This window comes from Gopherus evgoodei, chromosome 4 (genome assembly GCF_007399415.2).
Source record: "Gopherus evgoodei ecotype Sinaloan lineage chromosome 4, rGopEvg1_v1.p, whole genome shotgun sequence".
Taxonomy (NCBI): Eukaryota; Metazoa; Chordata; order Testudines; family Testudinidae; genus Gopherus; species Gopherus evgoodei.
Genome location: NC_044325.1, coordinates 22,651,379 through 22,674,026, shown reverse-complemented (window position 1 = coordinate 22,674,026; position 22,648 = coordinate 22,651,379). Strand labels below are relative to the sequence as shown.

The 22,648-nt window shown below is 43.2% G+C and overlaps 1 protein-coding gene across 1 annotated transcript in view; it reads right to left on the bottom strand.

The window, feature by feature from the left end:
- The window catches only part of LOC115649758, a 35,963-nt gene that overhangs the window by 1,887 nt on the left and 11,428 nt on the right, over positions 1-22,648 (bottom strand). The window contains exons 5-11 of the mRNA XM_030558685.1: positions 15,765-15,865; positions 12,727-12,819; positions 11,587-11,719; positions 4,655-4,765; positions 3,379-3,534; positions 2,291-2,412; positions 903-1,091 (exon numbers count right to left, since the gene is read on the bottom strand). Coding sequence (XP_030414545.1) covers positions 908-1,091; positions 2,291-2,412; positions 3,379-3,534; positions 4,655-4,765; positions 11,587-11,719; positions 12,727-12,819; positions 15,765-15,865 — 900 coding nt within the window. The 3' untranslated portion in view covers positions 903-907. The remainder of the gene's footprint in view (positions 1-902; positions 1,092-2,290; positions 2,413-3,378; positions 3,535-4,654; positions 4,766-11,586; positions 11,720-12,726; positions 12,820-15,764; positions 15,866-22,648) is intronic.

Sequence of the window (22,648 nt, the reverse complement as noted above, 5' to 3'; positions counted from 1 at the left end):
CAGTGTGTGTGTGTGTGTGTGTGTGTGTGTGTGTGTGTGTGTGTGTGTGTGTGTGTGTGTGTGTGTGTGTGTGTGTGTGTGAATGCACTCTCAGTACAGAGCGAGGAGATAAACCTACATGGGGAGAGGGCTCTAAGCAGCAGCCAAAGTTTTAACAAGATCCTATGGCGTGAAGCTGAAGCTAGACAAATTCAGACTAGAAATAAGATGTAAATTATTCCAAGTGAGGGTAACCAACCATTGGACTGAGTAGGCATTGGCCATCACTTGAAGTCTTTAAATCAAGACTGGAAATCTTTTTAGAAGATATGCACTAGTTCTTCCAGAAGTTATGGGCTTGAATGCAGGAATCATGGTGAAACTATCTGGCCAATGTTAAGGAGGAAGTCAGATTAGATGACCATAAAGTTTCCTAATGGCCTTACAATCTATGAATCTGTGAATTTTGTTGAAGTGCATTGGACTAGGGGAGATTTATGGAGGGACCAAATGGAAAAACATTAAGTATTTGTTTAAAAAGAATAGGGATTGTCACTCCTAAGCAGGGCTGGTTGGACTGTCCGACCAGGCCCTGTGCTCTGTGATCACTCTGCTGTCTCCAAACAGGAAGAGAAAATTAGACAAGGAGCCAAGAGTTCTGGGTTCTATTCCCAGCTCTTCCACTGACCTGCTGTAACTTGACCAAGCCACTTAAGCACTCTGTACTGCAGCAGCGCTATCTGCAAAATGATACTTAAAGACACTCACAGATCTACAGGCGGAAAATGCTATACAAGAGTTAGTAATGCAGATTTCTATTAGAAATCTAAAAAAGTGGCATTACCGTCACAGCAATTATTACATTATCTAGCTATAAATCTATTTACACACACCTATATGCACATGTACTCATACACACTCACCTTTACTAATAGCAGAAGCAGCAGCCGCAGATGTCATATTTTCCAGTCTTTATTTCTATCGCTTCAAAAAATGAATTGGGTCCTCTTTCAACTCCCACACAATTATCATAAACCACCTCCAACATAGCATTTCTGTCTGTCCCATTGAGAGATCCCTTGATGTCCAAGAGTATATTCAGATGTTCTTTCCTTTGCAAAAGTACCAGGAATCAGATCAGTAAAACAGAAGAGACAAATATGTCTGTTTGATAAGACCCAGTTACACAGGGCCAAGACCAGAGTCTTGGAAACTGTTAAACTCCAACTGCTGATAAACTGGTTTCTAACACCAATGGCCACCTAGCATGTTATACCTGTATTTAAAATTATGATCTCACCTTGCCAAAGCTGCTCCTGACCCAGTTCTCTGCTAAGAGCAGAGCAGGACTGTTTGATTGTTTGGCAGGTTGGTTTTTATGGTGACTCCACATTTTATTTTTAAGAGCATGTTTTTTACCCTTTCTGCAAAGTGATAGTGACCTCCTGGTCACCTGGAAGATGTTTTTTTCCCTTGTGCGGTAGTTGCTTGGCTGAATGGGACTGTCACTTATCACCCAAGTCAGAACCCAAGTCAGATGTGAGGTAAGCAGGTGTGATGCCATTGAAGTCAATGACATTGAACCAGCTCTAACTTTGGCACTGAGACTACAATCAGAATGGGTATTTTTCCAAGTACTGCCTGTGCATATAAGTTAACTTGGAAAAAGACAGTTACTAGAACAGGACATCAGAAAAATGTTGGAAGGAATTGAAGGGAAAAAAAACAGAACAGTTTGACAAACTGAGATTAGCTACCATTTCATTTTAGGAACTAAAATTAGCTACTATTTCATTTTAGTTCCTACTGTCAGTTTCCTGTGTGAAATGTAAGTGCTGAATGCATGCTAGATAATGTAGAATTAATGACACACAAAAACACTAAGTTTACAGAATGTTAAGGTTGCCAAGTTAAACATTCAAAAGTTAAGAAGTGACTGAATTAAGGTTGTTCGTGCAATGCTAATTTGCGCCCCCCCCGTGCGTGTGCATAATGATGTAGTCTTTAATTACATGATCACATACAACTTCTTTCCTCTGGACCCCTGCCTCCTTCAGTGTACAGAATGGGAAATTTCAACCCAAATGGTCAACGTTTGATAGTTATAAGCAACCGAAAACAGGATCTAATAATGGAGGTGTCAAGGAGCCTTAATTATAGATGTTGGTACCAGGTTTGCCTATAATAATCCCAAAGCACAGCCAAGAAGGTGCACAGGTAGTGTATTGGAAAACAAATATTGTTACAGGATTTATGGCTGTAAACAATCAGCTAAGCAGCCTGAATAACTATAATCCATGCAGTGCCTTACCTTATATCTGGAAACTTGTGGAGAAGAAGCACAAGCTGTATTTTCATTGCTTCGATGTCAGTAAGAAGAATGAATTCTAGGATACCTTCAATAGGGTCATCCGGTAAAGCAGTTCTAGGGCCCTAGGGATATAACAACATATGCATTCAACTGGAGTGGCAGAGGAAGCAGAGTGCAATGTGAAGATCTGGCTTTAGGATCAGACTTGGGTTACCTACCTGTGGACAGGAAAGAGCTATGAGCATTGCAGGGATTGTGTGGTATTTCTCACCCCCAATGAAGGAATAAAGTGGAATCTAACCATGCAACTGCATTAGCAACCCCTACTGGCCAATACATGCAACTGCATTATGGCTGGCTTTAAACAAGCCCACCAAAAGAGTGAGGCTATTTGATTGGGAAAATGTATCAGGAAGTCAAGAATTACAGTATTTTTAATTATAATACATTACTAAGCCCTCACCCATCTCTCTACATGTGCTTTACAAACCTTCATGTTAATCTTGATCCTTCTGCGATAAGTAAAAGAGATACAGCAATCCCTTTACTCACCCCTGAAATGCAGTAACTTCTGTAGTGGAACACAGAAGCGTCCAACAATCTGTCACAGCAGAAAGTGAGAAGGATACCGTATCCCACTGAAACTATAGTACAGCAGACCTTTGAGTAGAGTGTAGGTTCTATAGGACTCTGCATTGCCCAGCTGGCAAGAGCTGCATGGTAGAGCAGCATGGACAACATCACCTATTCTACTGAGGTAATTGCCCCATGAAGTGCAACAGGCCTAGCTGGTGTAATTAAAGCCCCCCAATTTTGAGTCTCTCACTGTTTCCTGTTGCAAGGGAAAGAGTAGAAAGTCCCCCTACATTCCAAAGCTACAAACTAACAATATTTTGCACCACTGATAGCAGATTTGAACTGCCAACATGATGTCTTGAAGCACGACTGATATTTATGTATAGAGAGCTGGGTATCAGTTTGTTAAGTGCTCCTGTTTCATTCAGAAATGTGCCGCTCATTGTCCAGGTTCTTGTACTCAGTGGTGGAAAGAGTAAACATAACACTGCAAAGCCAAATCAAAGACTTACGAAGCATTCTTCAAAGAGCGTTCGAATTGCCCGGTGATCCACTTCAATTTTGTTGGCAATTTTCCTCCGCTTTGCAGAAGATGACTTCCCTGAAGCAGTTAGGAGAGCCTGAACATACTCAGTGACAATGATGTGATGGACAGTCTGGATGAGGGTCTGTTCCAGACAAAGAAACAAAGATTAGCCTCTTTGTGCTGAGTGTGGCTATGAGTAACTGGCTAGAAAGACATTGGCCACTTTGATTTCACTCAGAAGCTGACCCCAGTCTTCCCCTTCTGAACCCTTTTAAAGAGTCTAGCAGTGTTAATCTAACACATGGATGTACTAAGGTTGGCACAATCTGCTTAGAGACTATGGGTAATGAGGGCCATGTAAGTACTTAAAGGGAGTGAGAGAGATCTAGCCCTCAGTAAAAGACAGTTCATTGGACAAAACTACAGTTTATTAGCAATTTAAATCAGGTCAGTTTTAGGCTGCAGTCAAAGCATATAGGAAATCTCTAGCCCTGCTCTCAAACAAACTTGGCAACACAGAGTCAGTTCTAAAGAGCAAACAGAATAGCTCCAAAATTCTATGTTGCAATGCGTTTTCTAGCTTTGAACTGAAATTAGTGGTGGTGAAAGGTGCCATGTTTACAGACGCAGAATTTGAAGTCTTGTTTTCAACCATAGGACACACATAGCATAGGCAGCAGCAATGCAAACTTCCCCCATAATGAAAGAGAGGCTAGCCTAGTGTTTAAGGAACTAGCTTTCTACATGGGAGACCCAAATTCAAATCCCTGCTGTGCCACAGACTTTCTGTGAGACCTTAGGGAAGTTGTTTAGTTTCTCTTGGCCTTTGTTCTTCACCAGTAAAATAAGGATAATAGCAAGTCTCTACTTCATAGGGATGTTCTGAGGATAAATGCATTAAAGATTATGAGGGTTCAGATACTACTGTAATGGGGGCCTTATAAGTGCTTAGCTAGACAGATTGCTACAGCCATGACCATGAGGGGCACCTTTTAAGGTAGTACAACCTCCTCTCCCCACCATTTCCATGCCCATTCATTTCCTGGCTTCTCTGCTAAGATCACAAGAGTTGTAATCTTAATAGTGGTTTTTGTGATGTTGACACTTGTCTGTTAGGACCTGGACGGAGACCATCAGGTCTTCTTCTAAACCATTTGGAGCTAAATGGGAGTTTGGGTTAACTTTGAAATACTTAACAATCCCAACATCCAATGGTGTGGTTTGTGGTGGTTTTTCTTAATAATATCTTGCTTATTTCTTACCTCATAGGTCTCTGTATTTTTCATCTCAAACCTTGAAAAACTTGACCGTAAACAGTCTAGAAATTCATCAAAATCACTATTATCTTTTCTGAAGTGTTCCTTCAATGCTCCCTGAGGAATAGGAAATAACTGAGGTCAATGCTGAGCCATTTAGAAACATCACAGAGGCATCATTTCTGTTTGCCCCATCCCCTTTTAGAGGTGGAGTCATTCAAGTGCTGCAGCATCTTCTTTTCATTCCTTTGTTTCAACTGATAAGCAAAACAATGAAAGCAAGAAACAATTAAAACCCAAAATGGACTAAATTAACATGTTGAGCTCCAACACTGGAAGACTCAGGCTGTGGAAGAGACAAGGTGGGTGAGATAATATCTTTTATTGAACCAACTTCTGTTGGTGAGAGCAACAAGCTTTTGAGCTTACACAGAGCTCTTCTTCAGGTCTGGGAAACGTACTCAGAGTGTCACAGCTAAATACAAGATGGAACAGATTGTTTAGCATAAAGAGTTAACACATATTTCAAGGGACCATTTAAGGTAAAGTGGCCCATTAACACCCCTCCAATCATAGGGAGGAATGGGTGAGAAGGAAGTGGGGGGTTGTGAATGGGTTATAGATTTTTTTGTAATAAGCCATAAATCCAGGTCTCTATTCAGTCCATGCTTTTTAGTGTCTAGCAAAATTATGAATTTAAGCTCCCAGAGTCATCTTTTGAAAGTGTTGTGCAGGTTTCCTTTGAGGATGAGGACTGATAGGCCAAATATAGCATAATCGCTTTGTGAAAAGTGTTCACCGACAGATGAAAGGCTGTTTTTGTCTTTTATCATTTTCCTGGGTGAATGCATGCAAGACTGTAGTAACTGTCTGCTTTCACCCACATAGTTGCTACTGGAGCATTTAGTGCACTGGATGAAGTACACCACCTGTTGTGATAGGCATGTGTAGGATACATGGATCCTGAAAGATGTGTTGTAGGGTGTGTTGATCATTACAGCAATGGAGATATGTCTGCAGGTTTTGTATCTCTTGTTCTGACAGGGTCTGGTTCTGCTTTAAGTTGGTGTGTCCTGGTCTGTGGGGAGCTGAAGAATACCTCTGAGTAAGCGCCAAAGCTTGTTTCTCTCATCAACAGAAGTTGGTCCAATAAAAGATATTACCTCACTCACACTTGTCTCTCTAATATCCTGGGACCAACACGGCTACAACAACATTGTGTGCAATAATGGAAGATACCTAATTTTGCCATCTGAAATGGAAACTCCGCAACAAAGAAAACGAAAGCAAAACTTACCACAACATCTACTTCCTGAACAAATACAAGAAACAAAACATTATCCCCAGAGGTCTCATCATCTAACACACTCTGACCACTGCATACAATTCCAAATATGCTGAACAGCTCAGCAGATGGACTTCAGAAAAACTGAGGAACCACTTACTGCACCTCACATGCTCCAGGAGGAACCACCTCAAACAAGAAATCATCACATACTCACACACTAAAGGAAAAAAAAAATAAGGAAAGTTACCTGGAAATCATGCAAGAAATTCAAAAGCACTATCAATAAAACCTGATGACAACCATCTAACACAGAAACAAAAAGTGGAACCAACTACAACTACTCCACAACATCACCATCTCCAGGAGAAACCTAAGCACTAGAACCCATATGGAAACTACATAACATCCAAACATCAATTTATCAAGACTACCCCTAAATGGAGCTGAATTATGTGTACTCTCTCAGGGACTAAACTTCCGCCTCACCACAGAATCTAATTGTGACTTTGCACTCAATATGATTTTATGAAAGTATGCTGATGAGTGTGAATATAATGTAACTAAAATATGCTTCATGCAAAAGGTATCCTGTAAGGTATCATTACAAAGCTTATAATCCCCCACAAGTGCAACCCAGGGGCTTTCTAAATGCATCCCAAGATACACAAACAAGGGAACCTAGGCAGACCCATCATATCTGGCAATGGCATTGAAGAAATATCAGGACTCATAGGGCATGTCTACACTTACCTCCAGAGCAATCGCTCCAGCAGGGGTCGATTTATCACGTATAGTGAAGATGCGATAACTTGATCACCGAGCGCTCTCCTATCAACTCCAGTACTCCACTGGAGTGAAGACACCACGGTAAGTAGATCTAAGTATGTCAACTTCAGCTACATAATTCATGTAGCTGAAGTTGCGTAACTTAGATCGATTCCTCCCCTGCCCTGGTGTAAACCAGGACATAGAAACCACCCTCAAACCACTCACCTTACAAAGGGCCAGCTTTCTCCATGACACAATCGACTTCCTCCACAAACCCCGCAACATTAACAAGCTCCCTCAGAACACCATTCTTGCCACCATAGATTTCACCTCCCTGTACACCAACATCCCTCACAAAGATTGCATAGCTGCCTGACTCAAATATTTACAAGACAATGGACAACCCTCAGATATCCACCCCAACACACACCACCAAATTCATCCATTACACCCATTCTCACTGTAGAAGGGCTCGGCCGAGGCTTGTCCCTCCATGGGGCTGTGGGGTATCTCACCGCCTCGCAATAGTTCAATAGAAGCCCAGGCCCTGGGTCAGGGCGGGGCAGCAAACACACAGCCAGGAGCTCAGGACCTTAGGCAGGGGCTGAGCCAATAGTTCAGTATAAACCCAGGACTTAGGTCAGGGCGGAGCAACAAAAACACAGTCAGGAGTTCAGGCTTCTGAGTGTCTGGTGCGAGGGAGAGTCTGCCACCCATGAGTGGGGTGGCAGGGAGGACGCAGGCCCGCCCACTTCACTGCATCCCAGCCCTGGGCCCTAGCAGCGGCAGGAGACTTGCTGCTGTGTCAGTGGGGATCCTGATCACAATACACTGACCTGGGTTCGGGCTGGCCTGCAGCCAGACCAGGGTCGACTGCCCCCGGGCTACTTCCAGACTCCCCTCATAGGGTACCTGGGTTAAGGCGGTGTCCTTGGAGGTTTCCATTGATCCCTCGAGGTAGGGGGTAAGGGGTAGGCTCAGCTGCTCCTCAGGGTAGCTGGCCAGGGCTAGGCCGGGCTGCTCCTCAGGGTAGCTGGCCAGGGCTAGGCCGGGCTGCTCCTCAGGGTAGCTGGCCAGGGGTAGGCTGGGCTAGCCTGGCCAGTCCTCGTGCTGGCCACAGCCTGCCGGCATGTCCCAACCCGGAGCTAGGCCACAGGCATCAGGCCTCTCCGGCGACTGGCTTCCAAGTGAGCTCTGCAGCTGCTCTTTTCTACTTCCTGTCCTGTGCTCTGCCCTCTGGGGGGCAGGCTCAGGAGACGCTGGCTCCGCCCATGTTGGTGCTAGGGGAGGCTCGTCCCTCTGCGGGGCTGTGGGGGATCCCCCCACCTTGCTACACTCACCCATAACAATTTTACATTAAACAACAAACACTTTGTCCAAACCATGGGAACAGCCAGGGGTACTAGGATGGCTCCCCAATATGCCAACCACTTCATAGCCAACCTTGAAGGAGAATTTCTGGACAAATGCACCATGAAACCAATGATACACCTGAGATATATCAATGATATTTTCATCCTCTGGAAAGACGACCTAGGTGCCTCGTAGATTTCCACCACAACTTCAACAACCACCACCTGTCCGTTAAACTGTCTCTGGAACACTTCCACACCAGCATCAACTTCCTGCACACCACAATCAGCTTCAACAATGGAACCCCACTGACAACTATATACAAGAAACCCTTAGAACACTACACCGACCTTCATAGATCCAGTCATCATCCCAAACACACCAAGAAATCTGTAATCACTCAGGCCATGTCTACACTTACAAGCTTACAACTGTACAGCTGTACTAATACTGCTGTACTGCTGTAAGATCAATGGTGTACCCATATTATGCCAATGGGAGAGATCTCTCCCATCAACATAATAAAACCAGCTCAACAAGCAGCTGTAGCACTGTGCACATAGCACAGACATAGCATTGTGAACATGAGCACTTATGCCAGCAAAACTTATGTCACTCAGAGGGGTGTTTTTTCACATTCCTGAGTGACAAAAGTTTTGCCGGCATAAGTGCTAGTGTAGACATAGCTTCAGATACCACAGAATATACTCAGAGAAAAGAGTCTAGGATATACACCTTAACACACACTGAAAACCACCTTCACCAAACAAGGACACTGCACCAGAAATGCAGATCGCATCATGGAACGGGCCACCCAAATATCCCAAGAGAACCTGCTCCAATACAGAAATAAAACTCCTTCTAACCACATATCCCTAGTTATTATCCACCACCCCACACTGGAACCCATATGGGGTATAAACAAATAACTACAATGCATACTCAATGGGGGACCCTGTCCTGAAAGAAATCTTTCCTGAACCCTTTCTTCTGGCCTTCAAACAGCAGTGTGCCCTTGTTGCCAAGAAGGCTAATGGCATATTGGGCTGTATTAGTAGGAGCATTACCAGCAGATAGAGGGAAGTGATTATTCCTCTGTCTTTGGCACTGGTGAGGCCACATCTAGAGTATTGCATCCAATTTTGGGCCCCCCACTACAGAAAGGATGTGGATGAAATGAGATAGTCCAGTGGAGGGCTCCAAAAATGATTAGGCGGCTGGGGCACATGACTTACGAGGAAAGGCTGAGGGAACTGGGCTTATTTAGTCTGCAGAAGAGAAAAGTCAGGAGGGATTTGATAACAGCCTTCAACTACCTGAAGGGGGGTTCCAAAGTGGATGGAGTTAGGCTGTTCTCAGTGGTGGCAGATGACAGAACAAGAAGCAATGGTCTCAAGTTGAAGTGAGGGAGGTCTATGATGGATATTAGGATATTTTACTAGGCAGGTGGTCAAGCACTGGAATGAGTTACCTAGGGAGGTGGTGGAATTTCCATCCTTAGAGATTTTTAAGGCACAGCTTGACAAAGCCCTGGCTGGGATGATTTAGTTGGTGTTGGTCCTGCTTTGAGCACAGGGTGGGACTAGATGACCTCCTGAGGTCTCTTCCAACCCTAATCTTCTATGATTCTATGACCTCTCAGTCCTCATCCTCAAAGGAAACCTGCACAACACTTTCAAAAGACGAGTCTGGGATCTTAAATTCATAAGACACTAGACATTAAAAATCATGGATTGAATAGAAACACCGCATTTATCGCTTACTAGACTAATCTGTAAACCACTAATAATGCCCCCTTCCCCCAGCTGCTTCCTTTCCTCTCTCTGAGTGGAGGGGTGTTAACAGGCCACCTTCACCTTCAATGGTGCTTTGAAATATGTGTTAACAATTAAACTAAACAATCTGTTCCATCTTGTATTTAGCTGTGACATTCACTCTGGGGGCTCATCTACATGTACCGCACTCCAGCTATAGCACTTTAGTGAAGATGCCACTGCTCTGATGGGACAGCTTCTCCTGTCAGGGCAGTTAATCCACCTCCATGAGAAGCAGTAGCTATGTTAACTGGAAAAGCTCTCCCGTCAGCATGGTGCTGTCTATACAGGGGTTAGGTCGGCATAACTATGTCGCTTTGGGGTATGAATTTTTCACATACCTGAGCAACGTAGTTATACCAATGTAAGTTCAGGGGTGATGAAACAATTTGTATAGTGGGGGTGCTGAGAACCATTGAACCAAACTGTAAACTCTGCATATGAGGGAAACCACTTCAAGCCAGAGGATGCAGCAGCATCCACCCCCCACCCCCGCGCACCCTTAGTTCCAGAGCCTATGTGTAAGTTTGTAGTGTTGACCTGGCCTGAAAAAGTTTCTCAGTCCAGAAAAAGAGCTCTGTGTGAGCTTGACATTTTGTCTCTCACCAACAGAAGCTGGTCCAAGAAAAGATATTACCTCACCCACATTGTCTCTCTGATATCCTGGGACCAGCATGGCTATAACAACACTTCATAAGACTGTGGAAGGCAGACAGCCTCTTAGTGGAGTGATAGCTATATCAGTGAGGCTATGCAGAATGTGCTCACACAGATTAGGATCACAGGAACTGCCAAACTGGATCAACCCTGTGGTTCATCTAGTCCAGCATCCTATTTCCAATAATAGTCAGCACCAGATGCTTCAGAGGAAGGCACAAGAACCCTGCAGCAGGTATATGTGAAATAGTCTGCCCTTCATATTAAGTGTCATCCTGATCTCTAACAGTCAGAGACTGACTTAAGGCCTGAAGCATGAGGTTTAAAATCCCTTCCCAAATTTTGTTTCCGTCAGCTATAATAACTTTGGAAATTCTTGATCTCCAGATAAGTATCCAGGTGCTTTTTGAATCTTGCTAAATTCTTGGCTTTAATGACTTACTGTGGCAATGAGTTCCACAGTCTAACTGTGCACCATGTAGAAAAATATTTCTTTTATCAGCTTTGAATTTGCCACCAAATGTCCCCTTATTCAGTGTCACCAAATGTCCCCTTATTCTTGAGTTATGAGATATGGAGAACAGAAGCTCTTGATCTACCTTCTTTGTACCTAAATTAACCAAGGGCGTGCGCGCGTGCGCACACACACACACACACACACAGGCTTGGACAGCCATCTGATATGTTTGCAGTGGTCTTCATCTTTGTGAAGAAGTGAACAATACACCAGAGATAAATGGCATCACATTATTTAACTTTGTTAATTGAGAAATTCATAGCCATTAGAAATTAATATTTTTCGCTTCAACTCTTGGGATCTGAATACAGGTGGGCAGCCGTTGGTGCACTTTTAGCAACAGCAGAAAAGATTATGGCTCCAAAAGCAGAGTATTAGAATCCTGAATGATTAAATAGACAGAAACTCCAAGGTACAGATCTAAAATATATCAATTCATCAGTCCTGCAGACAAAGTCATACATCATCCCCAGAATCAGAATAGGAAGATCTGCCTGACAGCATGAAAACATCATTAAATGTTAACAGTGGTCTCAGATACCTTGACTTTAGAAGTAATTGCCTGCAGAAGAAGTTCTCTGCTCTGTTCTTCTGTACTGTCTATAAATTCCTTCACCTTAGCATCAGTGTCAGCACTAGCACTGTAGATGTATGTTAGCTTATGCCAAGCAGCTCTGTCAAACAAAAAACAAACAAACAAACAAACAAAAAGAAGTCACAAAGGGCCATATTTTCAGTTCATGGTCTCTTTTAAGGCCTGATCCAACTCCCATCTGAGTCAAAGGGTTTTTTTCAAACGGTTAAAGGTTTTTACATGCTTAACTGCATCACTGGATGAGGGCCTAAGTGGACAATCACTTGTGCATATATTACACAAACAAATGCCACTTGTACATGCAAATCAAACATAAATAGGTTTTGCAAATGCAAATTCTGTCATTTTCCCAAATGAGAGGACACAAAAAATAGCACACAAACAGGATTTGCACATGGAAGACAGCTTGCAGAAAAATGGAGACTGGGTCAGGAATCCTTTGTATGTTTGGCACATAACAAATGCAAATTGAATAGCACTGTACACTAAAAAGGCCAACATTTACAAGCAAAAAATGCAGACATATATAATCAGAGCATTCTTCAAATCTACATAACCATGCAAGTCCTAGGTTAATGTGTTCACAAATCAGAAACCATGATTTTTATTTTCTGGAAAAGGTTACTGCGTAATTTTTATTTTCACATTTTAAAAGAATATAAATATTTTCTACTTAGTGGAGCCAACATAAATCTTTAGTTTAGGATTCACAGTGTTAGCAACATATCATGGGACTCTTGCCTTCGCTGTAAGCAATATATTACAGCGCATATATTAAAAGAAAAAATGACTTGTGCATGACTGACTCCAAAATTAAAGTAAACACTATGGCTATTTTGGGGGGGTTAGGGTTTTTTGGCTGACTCCAGCAGATCCCCAGGTAATCTTACACAGAAAAACCACTGGTGAGCCCGTTTTCACCACTGTCACAAGCACTACTGAATTGAGCATTTTGGTGTCTAGAACCTCCTCTCTCCTTTTATGCTTTGTTGCTTCCTGTTCCTTTTAAGAAAAAGAGGTAAGATGTAGGGTTCATATAGGGCTTGATCCAGCAAAGCGCTTAAGCTCTTGCTTAACTTTTCTCACCTGAAAATGCAGCAGGTCTCAAGTATTTGCAAATTGCTGTAGGGCTCAGAAAAGGTGTCAAGTTGGAGAAGGCTTCTTACTTCATGTTTATAGCTAAGTAAAACAAAGTAACAAAGACATGTTTAAATAGCAAGATCTGCCAACATTACAGAATCGGATAGCCTGGCAGCAAGCAGACTAAATATTCCATTATTACTTTGATTCTTAGCGTGCACAGTTTTACTCTTCTAGATGCTTTCTAGAATAGGAAAAAGATCTCGTCCCTGCCCTAAGTAGCTGGGGGGAAAGAGAAGTGTTAAAGTAATAATACTAGGAAGTTACTTAGCTTAGGCATGTGTCGTAATGGTTCTGGCGGTTCTGCGTGTTAATTTTTTTAAATACTTGCTCCTTGTAAGTGACAAAGTAAAAGGGACTTGCCTGAAACCTCGTGCGCTTCTAGAAGACTCAATATGCATGAGTAATCAGTGAAATCTGGTGAGAGCTTGAGTCCCTAAAGGCCTCAGATTTATAGCATTGCCAGGCAACTCACTCTTGAACGTAATTCCTTTCCTTTGTTAATTTAAAGGGACAGTGAACTTTAAAAGAAAAACAAATCAGAAAATATATTGCCTATAAGTAGTAGTACAGGACTCTCTGCTGGATGGGATACAGTGAGAGACCCATACTGAAAAAAGAAGAGAATGAAGGAGCCAGAAAAAATGATAAGTCCCCATCCCTGTTATAGAGAATGGCAGGTGGGAATACAGAGACAGAGCACTCGTCCTCCTCCAAGAAACAAAAGGAGGGACCAGAGCTCTGTCCTCTGAGCAGCTAGAAATGAGAAGACAAATACGGGAGATTGTTATTATGGAAAAATTAACCCACCAACTACATACCCAGCAAAATAGACATAGGACAATAAATACTTAGCTATTTGGTTATCATTTATTCAGTATTCAGAAAAAGCACTTTAGCCAGCAAAAGAAAGAGGAAAAAAAGCACACCTAAGAACACCAAAAAGGCCATACTGGATCAGACGAAAGGTCCATCTAGCCCAGTATCTTGTATTCCAACAGTGGCCTATGCCAGGTACTTCAGAGGGAATGAATAGAACAGGTAATCATCAAGTGATCCATCCCCTGTCATCCATTCCCAGCTTCTGGCAAAGAGAAACTACAGACACCTGTCCAATTTTTTGAAATATTAACATTTGTTATAAATGTCTTGTTCGATAAATGTGTAATCAGAAGTGTCACTCAGTTTAATAAAACCACCAGAAACAACACACACTGTGCAGTGTGATAAAAGCCTGTTAAATAGAGAGACCTGGTTATTATATTAATGTAGAATATTTCTCTAAACAAAATCTCACTGTTGTACTCATTATTGTGTTGTCTCTGATACTTACATGGTAAGGATTTGTAGACCTATAGAAAGAAAGATACATACATACATACATGAGGGTGCAGTATTTTATTCAAGCGGGTAAGGGTTAGGAGGAGGTAGTGTCCTCTGCTTTTAGTAACTAAGAGTGGGAAAAGAGTCTTCTCTCCGAACAGGTAGGAAAGAGAGTTAAAAAAAAACAACCTTACTGGTAATTTAGTGAGAGCCTTATTCTGGGCCTGATCCCAAACCCATTAAAATCAATGAGAGTCTTTCCATTGACTTCAGCAGTCACTGGATGAGGCCCTCAGACCCCAGAATGTGCATGGCACTGGTACATTACAGTTACACACACAACACACCTGACCTGGTACAGTAACTCCTCACTTAAAGTCATCCTGGTTAACATTGTTTCGTTGTTACCTTGCTGATCAATTAGGGAACATGCTCATTTAAAGTTGTGCAGTGCTCCCTTCTAACGTTGTTTGGCAGCCCCCTGCTTTGTCCACAGCTTGCAGGAAGAGCAGCCCGTTGCAGCTAGCTGGTCAGGGCTTGTAACCAGGGTGGACTGGCAGCCCCCCCCCATCAGCTTCCCCTATCAGCTCCCCTAAGTTCCCTGTGCTGCAGCCACCCAGCAGCCTAGCAATTGCAGGCTAGCAATCGGCAGTTCAGCTGTCCCGCTCCCCACTGCCATGTGCTGCTTCTGTCCTCTGCCTTGGAGCTGCTCCCAGAGACTCCTGCTTGCTGTGCAGGAGGGGAAGAGGGGGGGCTAATGTCAGGGTGTCCCCTTCCGCCCTGCTCCTGCATCCCGTTTACCCCTTCTCCATATAGAGCAGAGGGGACACCGATGGAGAGAGAGAGAGAGAGCTTGGGGCAGCAGCTGCTTTCTCAGCTTCCTGATCCACTTAAAAAGACAATGCACTTAAGAGTGGGTCAGCTTACTTAAAGAGCCAGTGTGCATCTCTCCTCTCTCTCCCACACACAAGGTGTGTGTCTCTGTCTGCTATGCAGTCTCCCCTCCCTCCTGTTCGTGCTGCCTTGCGTGAGAGGCTACATTAACAACAATGTGTTAACCCTTGAGGGCTCAGCTCAGTGCTAGTTCATCATTTAGCAGTAAGGCATTCCCTGGGAAATATCCCTACCTCTTCCACCCTCTAACTTCACCACCTCAACCAAGCTCCACAATCAGCATAGCTGTGAAAAGTATGAAACTGCTTGTTTAAAACGTATACTGGGTGTATATCTATATAATATATAGTATTTTGTCTGGTGAAAAAAATTTCCCTGGAACTAACCCCTCCATTTACACTAATTCTTATGGGGAAATTGGATTCACTTAACATGGTTTCACTTAAAGTCGCATTTTTCAGGAACATAACTACAACGTTAAGTGAAGGAGTTACTGTACTGACAGGGTGTGAAATGTCCATTTCTATTGTTTCCCAGAATAAATGTTGACTCAAGTACTTAAGAAAACCAAATAAGTCCCGAGGAATAAAAGGTGATGAAACTTGAGTCTGGCAGCTTGATGAGAACTTGCTGTAAAATGGGGAAATAAATGGGGAACTGGGAAATAAAAATAGGTTCAGACAAACAAAAGTCACCAATAAATCTGCTACCATTTCTTCTTTCTTTTACTGATGATGGGTTAATGTAGAAAAAGATGGGCCTCTTACCTATGCAGAAAATGCAGAAGTTCTTCCAAACATACAGCTTCCACCTTGTCTTTTATGGTATCACTGATATGCTGGACTGCCTGTGCCCTCCCTGTTAATACCTGTCGATTTAAGTAATGATAGAATATTCTGAAATTATTCAAATGCCATTAGGTGCACATGATTTCTCACGCCTCCTTCACCTTTGAAAGTCCCTCCGTCTTCTTAGAGAATGATTTAGTTCCTCGTTTTAAAAATCCTCTTGTGATTAAAAATCCTCCCTAGGGTCTAGATTTGGATACCCAGACTCACAGTGAATAGTATCTTACTCCACAAATGCTTCTGCTGAAGTCGGTAGGACTTCCTGTGCAGTAAGGTGCCACTCAGTGCGAACAAGAGTGGAAGAATCTGGCCACATGTTTGGGCATTACTAGTAATACTCAGCTGCAGGGCCCAATTCATAAAATATTTGCCATCTTCATTGCTGAGGGGTTTGCCAACAACTTTAGCAGGACCTTGTATTTGAATAGATATGACTATATAGAGAAATGCCATCTTTGACCATAAAAAGATGCTTATATAAAAACATACACAGACAGTATTCCTGGGGTGAGATTCTTATTCTACCAGACAGCAGCAAGGAATAGGTGGGCTCCGTTTCATGGCATAAGACAATAAATAGGGTCCTGGCAATTTGCTCATGCTAATTCCCCCTGACGCCACCTTACACTTTCAAACGGTAAGCCAAGTGGAGCACTTAGTTTCTTACTGCCAGAAGGATGAAAATCAGTCTCTGTTTAGATTGATTTGAACAGGTGTTAACTTAACACTACTAGCTACTCTCTTGAAATGGAGCCTTGCAGTAGGAAAGGCCCAGATGGAAAAAGGAGACAGACAGAATAATACATTCTGTGTTCAGGGCATGATCTGTATAGTGTCAGAGAGACAAATGGTGACACAGAGAGAGAGTGGGATTTTCCATGCATTAGCCACAATAAATATATCAGTTCAGCAAAAAAGGAGGAAGAAAACACAGTCCCCTAATCTGAGCACAAGACATGTATTGTGAAAATATTGATGATCGGTTTCATCTTTAGACATAAAGAAAACAAAATTGCAGAAGTACTATTTTCATGATCTTACACAATGCGTAATATTACATAGTAATATTATGCACCATCATCATATCTATATACCTAAGTGCCCGAGTGAAGGATCAGGTCTCTGTTGTGCTAGGCAGTGTACAAAACACAAAACAAAAAGAAAGTAAATAATATTTTCAGGATCTTACATGCATACAGCACTTTGCATTACAAAAAAACATCCCAAAGCCCTCTCCAAACAGCATCAGCTACATACATCACTGAAATGCAGCCAGATCTAGCAGTTGTTCATCAGGGTACAGCAATCCTATGCATCAGTTTAGGACAGAGAGTGAAGAATGCTGTATTGAGTTGACATGTACAGAATGGTAGCTGGGTAATCACATTGCACCTGAGTCAGGAACTTAAGCGGGACATCAAGTCGAACAATAGGGTCTCTTGGGGAAAGTGGTACACAGCATTCAAAAGGCAGCCTTGGGCCTGCTCTGCAGTTAAATTTTGCTAGCATTGTTACTTCAGTTAGGAGTATGGGGGGAAAAAAATCACACTTGTAGCTGACATAACTATGCTGGCAAAAGCCTTAGTGCAGATGCAGTCATACTGGCAAAAAAAAAAGTGCTTTTAAGGGCCCAGAAGCAAGTTATTCTGATGGTTAGGAAAGATAGAAAATGTGGCAAAAGACCACCTTGGCTTACCCTTGAGATCTTGCGTGACCTACAAAATAAAAAGGCGGCATATAAAAAATGGAAACTAGGTCAGATCACGAAGGATGAATATAGGCAAATAACACAGGAATGCAGAGGCAAGATTAGAAAAGCAAAGGCACAAAATGAACTCAAACTAGCTATGGGAATAAAGGGAAACAAGAAGACTTTTTATCAATACATTAGAAGCAAGAGGAAGACTAAGGACAGGGTAGGCCCACTGCTCAATGAGGAGGGGGTAACAGTAACGGGAGACTTGGAAATGGCAGAGATGCTTAATGACTTCTTTGTTTCGGTCTTCACTGAGAAGTCTGAAGGAATGTCTAGTATAGTGAATGCTTACGGGAAGAGGGTAGGTTTAGAAGAGAAAATAAGGAAAGAGCAAGTAAAAAATCACTTAGAAAAGTTAGATGCCTGCAAGTCACCAGGGCCTGATGAAATGCATCCTAGAATACTCAAGGAGTTAATAGAGGAGGTATCTGAGCCTCTAGCTATTATCTTTGGGAAATCATGGGAGACGGGGGAGATTCCAGAAGACTGGAAGGGGGCAAATATAGTGCCCATCTATAAAAAGGGAAATAAAAACAACCCAGGAAACTACAGACCAGTTAGTTTAACTTCTGTGCCAGGGAAGATAATGGAGCAGGTAATCAAAGAAATCATCTGCAAACACTTGGAAGGTGGTAAGGTGATAGGGAATAGCCAGCATGGATTTGTAAAGAACAAATCATGTCAAACTAATCTGATAGCGTTCTTTGATAGGATAACGAGCCTTGTGGATAAGGGAGAAGCGGTGGATGTGATATACCTAGACTTTAGTAAGGCATTTGATACAGTTTCGCATGATATTCTTATAGATAAGCTAGGAAAGTACAATTTAGATGGGGCTACTATAAGGTGGGTGCATAACTGGCTGGATAACCGTACTCAGAGAGTAGTTGTTAAGGGCTCCCAATCCTGCTGGAAAGGTATAACAAGTGGGGTTCCGCAGGGGTCTGTTTTGGGACCGGTTCTGTTCAATATCTTCATCAACGATTTAGATGTTGGCATAGAAAGTACGCTTATTAAGTTTGCGGACGATACCAAACTGGGAGGGATTGCAACTGCTCTGGAGGACAGGGTCAAAATTCAAAATGATCTGGACAAATTGGAGAAATGGTCTGAGGTAAACAGGATGAAGTTCAATAAAGATAAATGCAAAGTGCTCCATTTAGGAAGGAACAATCAGTTTCACACATACAGAATGGGAAGAGACTGTCTAGGAAGGAGTATGGCAGAAAGAGATCTAGGGGTCATAGTGGACCACAAGCTTAATATGAGTGAACAGTGTGATACTGTTGCAAAAAAAGCAAACATGATTCTGGAATGCATTAACAGGTGTGTTGTAAACAAGACACGAGAAGTCATTCTTCCGCTTTACTCTGCGCTGGTTAGGCCTCAACTGGAGTATTGTGTCCAGTTTTGGGCACCGCATTTCAAGAAAGATGTGGAGAAATTGGAGAGGGTCCAGAGAAGAGCAACAAGAATGATTAAAGGTCTTGAGAACATGACCTATGAAGGAAGGCTGAAGGAATTGGGTTTGTTTAGTTTGGAAAAGAGAAGACTGAGAGGGGACATGATAGCAGTTTTCAGGTATCTAAAAGGGTGTCATCAGGAGGAGGGAGAAAACTTGTTCACCTTAGCCTCCAATGATAGAACAAGAAGCAATGGGCTTAAACTGCAGCAAGGGAGATTTAGGTTGGACATTAGGAAAAAGTTCCTAACTGTCAGGGTAGTTAAACACTGGAATAGATTGCCTAGGGAAGTTGTGGAATCTCCATCGCTGGAGATATTTAAGAGTAGGTTAGATAAATGTCTATCAGGGATGGTCTAGACAGTATTTGGTCCTGCCATGAGGGCAGGGGACTGGACTCGATGACCTCTCGAGGTCCCTTCCAGTCCTAGAGTCTATGAGTCTATGAGTATGGCTTACTTCGTTTGGGGAACTGGTATAAAATATACTAGCAAAATAACTCTTTGGCCAGTATAAGCTGTGTCTCCATTAGAAGGCTTTGCCAGTATAGATGTTATAGATCAGGGATCGGCAACCTTTCAGAAGTGGTGTGCTGAGTCTTCATTTATTCACTCTAATTTAAGGTTTTGCATGCTAGTAATACATTTTAACATTTTTAGAAGGTCTCTTTCTATAAGTCTATAATATAAAACTAAACTATTGTTGTCTGTAAAGTACAAAGTTTTTAAATGTTTAAGAGACTTCACTTAAAATTCCTTTAAAATGCAGAGCTCCCCGGACCGGTGGCCAGGACCTGAGCAGTGTGAGTGCCGCTGAAAATCAGCTCGCGTGCCGAAGGGGGCACGTGTGCCATAGGTTGTCTACCCCTGTTATAGACAGTATTGATAGATATAGATAGCTAATCTAATATGCCTATGTGCCATGTTAAAAACAACATTTCCCACCTTGCCTTAACCAGGCCTGTGCAGTCATTTGTGGCCACACTGACTTGGACGGCTAAATACCTGATGGAGCCACAAAGCAGGTACTTAAACCTCTGATCAAATTTCAGACATAATTTGTGCCTGAAGAGAAATTGAGGCCACCATCTGAAAATTTGTGACTAAATATTTATTTCATGTAGGCATGGGCCTGAATTGGAACCTCAAGTCTGAATCTACAATCAGATTTGGGAGACAAGGTTGATTTGAATCTGAATTGGGTCTGAACCTTCCTATAAGCAAGTGGCTTTCTTACTGGCCCAGGGAAGAACCAGGATCATGCCATGCCTAGGGGCCTCGGCCAATCTGGGGGCCCCAGAAAAATCTGCCCACACCAGGGCCCCAGGGCTGGATGAGGCCTCTCTCCCAGCTGCAGAGCTTTTCCGATCTCAGGGCCCCAGCGGCGTGTGTGTGAAAGGAGCAAGCAAGCAGAGGACAGGGCCTCAGGGGAAGAGGCCGAGTGGGGAAGGAACATGGGTGGGGCTGTGGGGGAAGGGGCAGAATGGGGTGGGGCCATGGATGGGGCTGGGGGCGAAAAGGGCGGAACAGGGGACAGGCTCCTAGCTCGGAGCTCCAGCAAGGGCCAAGAGTTCTGCCGTGGTCCCAGCTGGGGTTGAGAGCTTGACTCCAGCCAGGGCTGAGCTCTAAGCCAACTCCCCCTCCCTGTGACCCGACCAAGTTCTCAGCTGCCCCCCCACACCTGGGGCCACAGGGGAGCTGAGAGCAGGGAGCAGGGGATGGCCTTGCCCAGAAGAGGTGGGGCGTTGGCCAGAAGAGGCAGGGCAAAGGGCTAGCCTCCCCAAGGGGAAGTTTCACAGGGCACACTTTCACAGACACAAACTCAGGAGGTTAACAAAACTAAGTGATTTCCCTGACCAAAGCAGGCTGCAATCCCCAGAGGTTTTTCCCCTGTCTCTCCTTAAATCCCCTGCACAGTCATGCGCCAGGCAGGCAGCCCTTAATCCTTTCTTGGATGTTTCACCCTGTCTCACTGCCTCTCTGGGACTGGTTCTGGATGCAGCCCCTGCTGGTGGAAATCTCATGAAAACCCTTGGGAGATTTCATAGATTCATAGAGTTTAAGGCCAGAAGGGACCATTAGGTCATCTAATCTGACTGTCTGTAGATTCCAGGGCAGTACATTTCACCCAGTTACCCATGCACTGAGCCCAATAACTTGTAATTTCAGTCCAATCAAATCCAAACTCCAGTGCTGTTATACTCAGTTAGATCTGCCTGCAGGCCAATATGAGTATTTTATGACTAGAGGCAGGCCATCTGTGCAGAAGACTGACAAAATAAAAGAAAAAAAACTTCAGCTCCCAGTAAATAAAGACTTTGATTGGAACATGTGTTAGTGTTTCTATCTTTTAACAAAGTTTATAAATCAACATTATTACCTGCAGTGCTTAATTTGTAATGAAAGAGATGCCGGAGCTCAGCCCAGCACAAATTAAGCACTAGCTGGGAAGCCGAATAGCAGCAGCTGCTGGCCGGGCACCCAGCTCTGAAGGCAGAGCCACCAGCAGCAGCAGTGGAGAAGTAAGGGTGGCATGGTATCGTATATATTGCCACCCTTACTTCTGTGCTGCTGCTGACAGCAGTGCTGCCTTTAGAGCTGGGCCCCCGGCCAGCAGTCACCACTCTCCAGCTGCTCAGACAGAGCTTAATTGGCAGCCCACAGAGGAAACCTTGGTGGGCCAAATTTCAAAGGATCCTCAACTTGGCCTCTGTATGTGCCCATACAAATTTCCTTTATTAGCTATTTTTGCAAACTATCACTTGCACATTCCAAGGTAGGTTTGACATGATTTTTTCTTGACAAATCCATGTTGACTATTACTTAGCAACATATTGTCTTCTGGGTGTTCGCAAATTGATTGCTTGTTTATTTGCACCATTATCTTTCCAGGTACTGAAGTTAAGATGACTGGACTGTAATTCTCCAGATTTTCCTAATTTCCCTTTTTTATATATGGGCACTACCTTTGCTCTTTTCCAGTCCTCTGGAATCTCTCCCATCTTTCATGAGTTTTCAAAGATAATCACTAATGGCTCCGTATCTCCTCAGTCAGCTCCTTGAATATTCTAGGATGCACTTCATCAGGCCCTGCTGAATTGAAGGCATCTAACTTGTCTAAGTAATTTTGAACTTGTTCTTTCCCTGTTTTAGTCTCAGATCCTACCTCATTTTCACTGGCATTCACTACGGTAGACCTCTGATCACTACTAACTTTTTTGATGAAAACGGAAATAAAAAAGGCATTTAGCACTTTGGACATTTCCATGTTTTCTGTTATTATCTCTCCCCCTCCTCCCTGCATTGAGTAATGGGCCTATCCTGTCCTTGGTCATGTTAGGAAAATCTGGACCAATGCCTCTACACCACCACCATAGACATATTGAAGTTTCATGCAAACATGCATGCAGCACTTCAAGCATGAGCCTGCCCACAGTGAAGTTAATGGCAAAACTCTCACCATCTTTAGTGGGAGCAGGATCAGGCTATTGCTGAGGATATAGAGAAACATGGGAAAGTTCATTATTTTTCTTTTATACAAAAGAGGAAAAACTCTGCTCTCAGTGACACAGCTACAGCTGAAGTC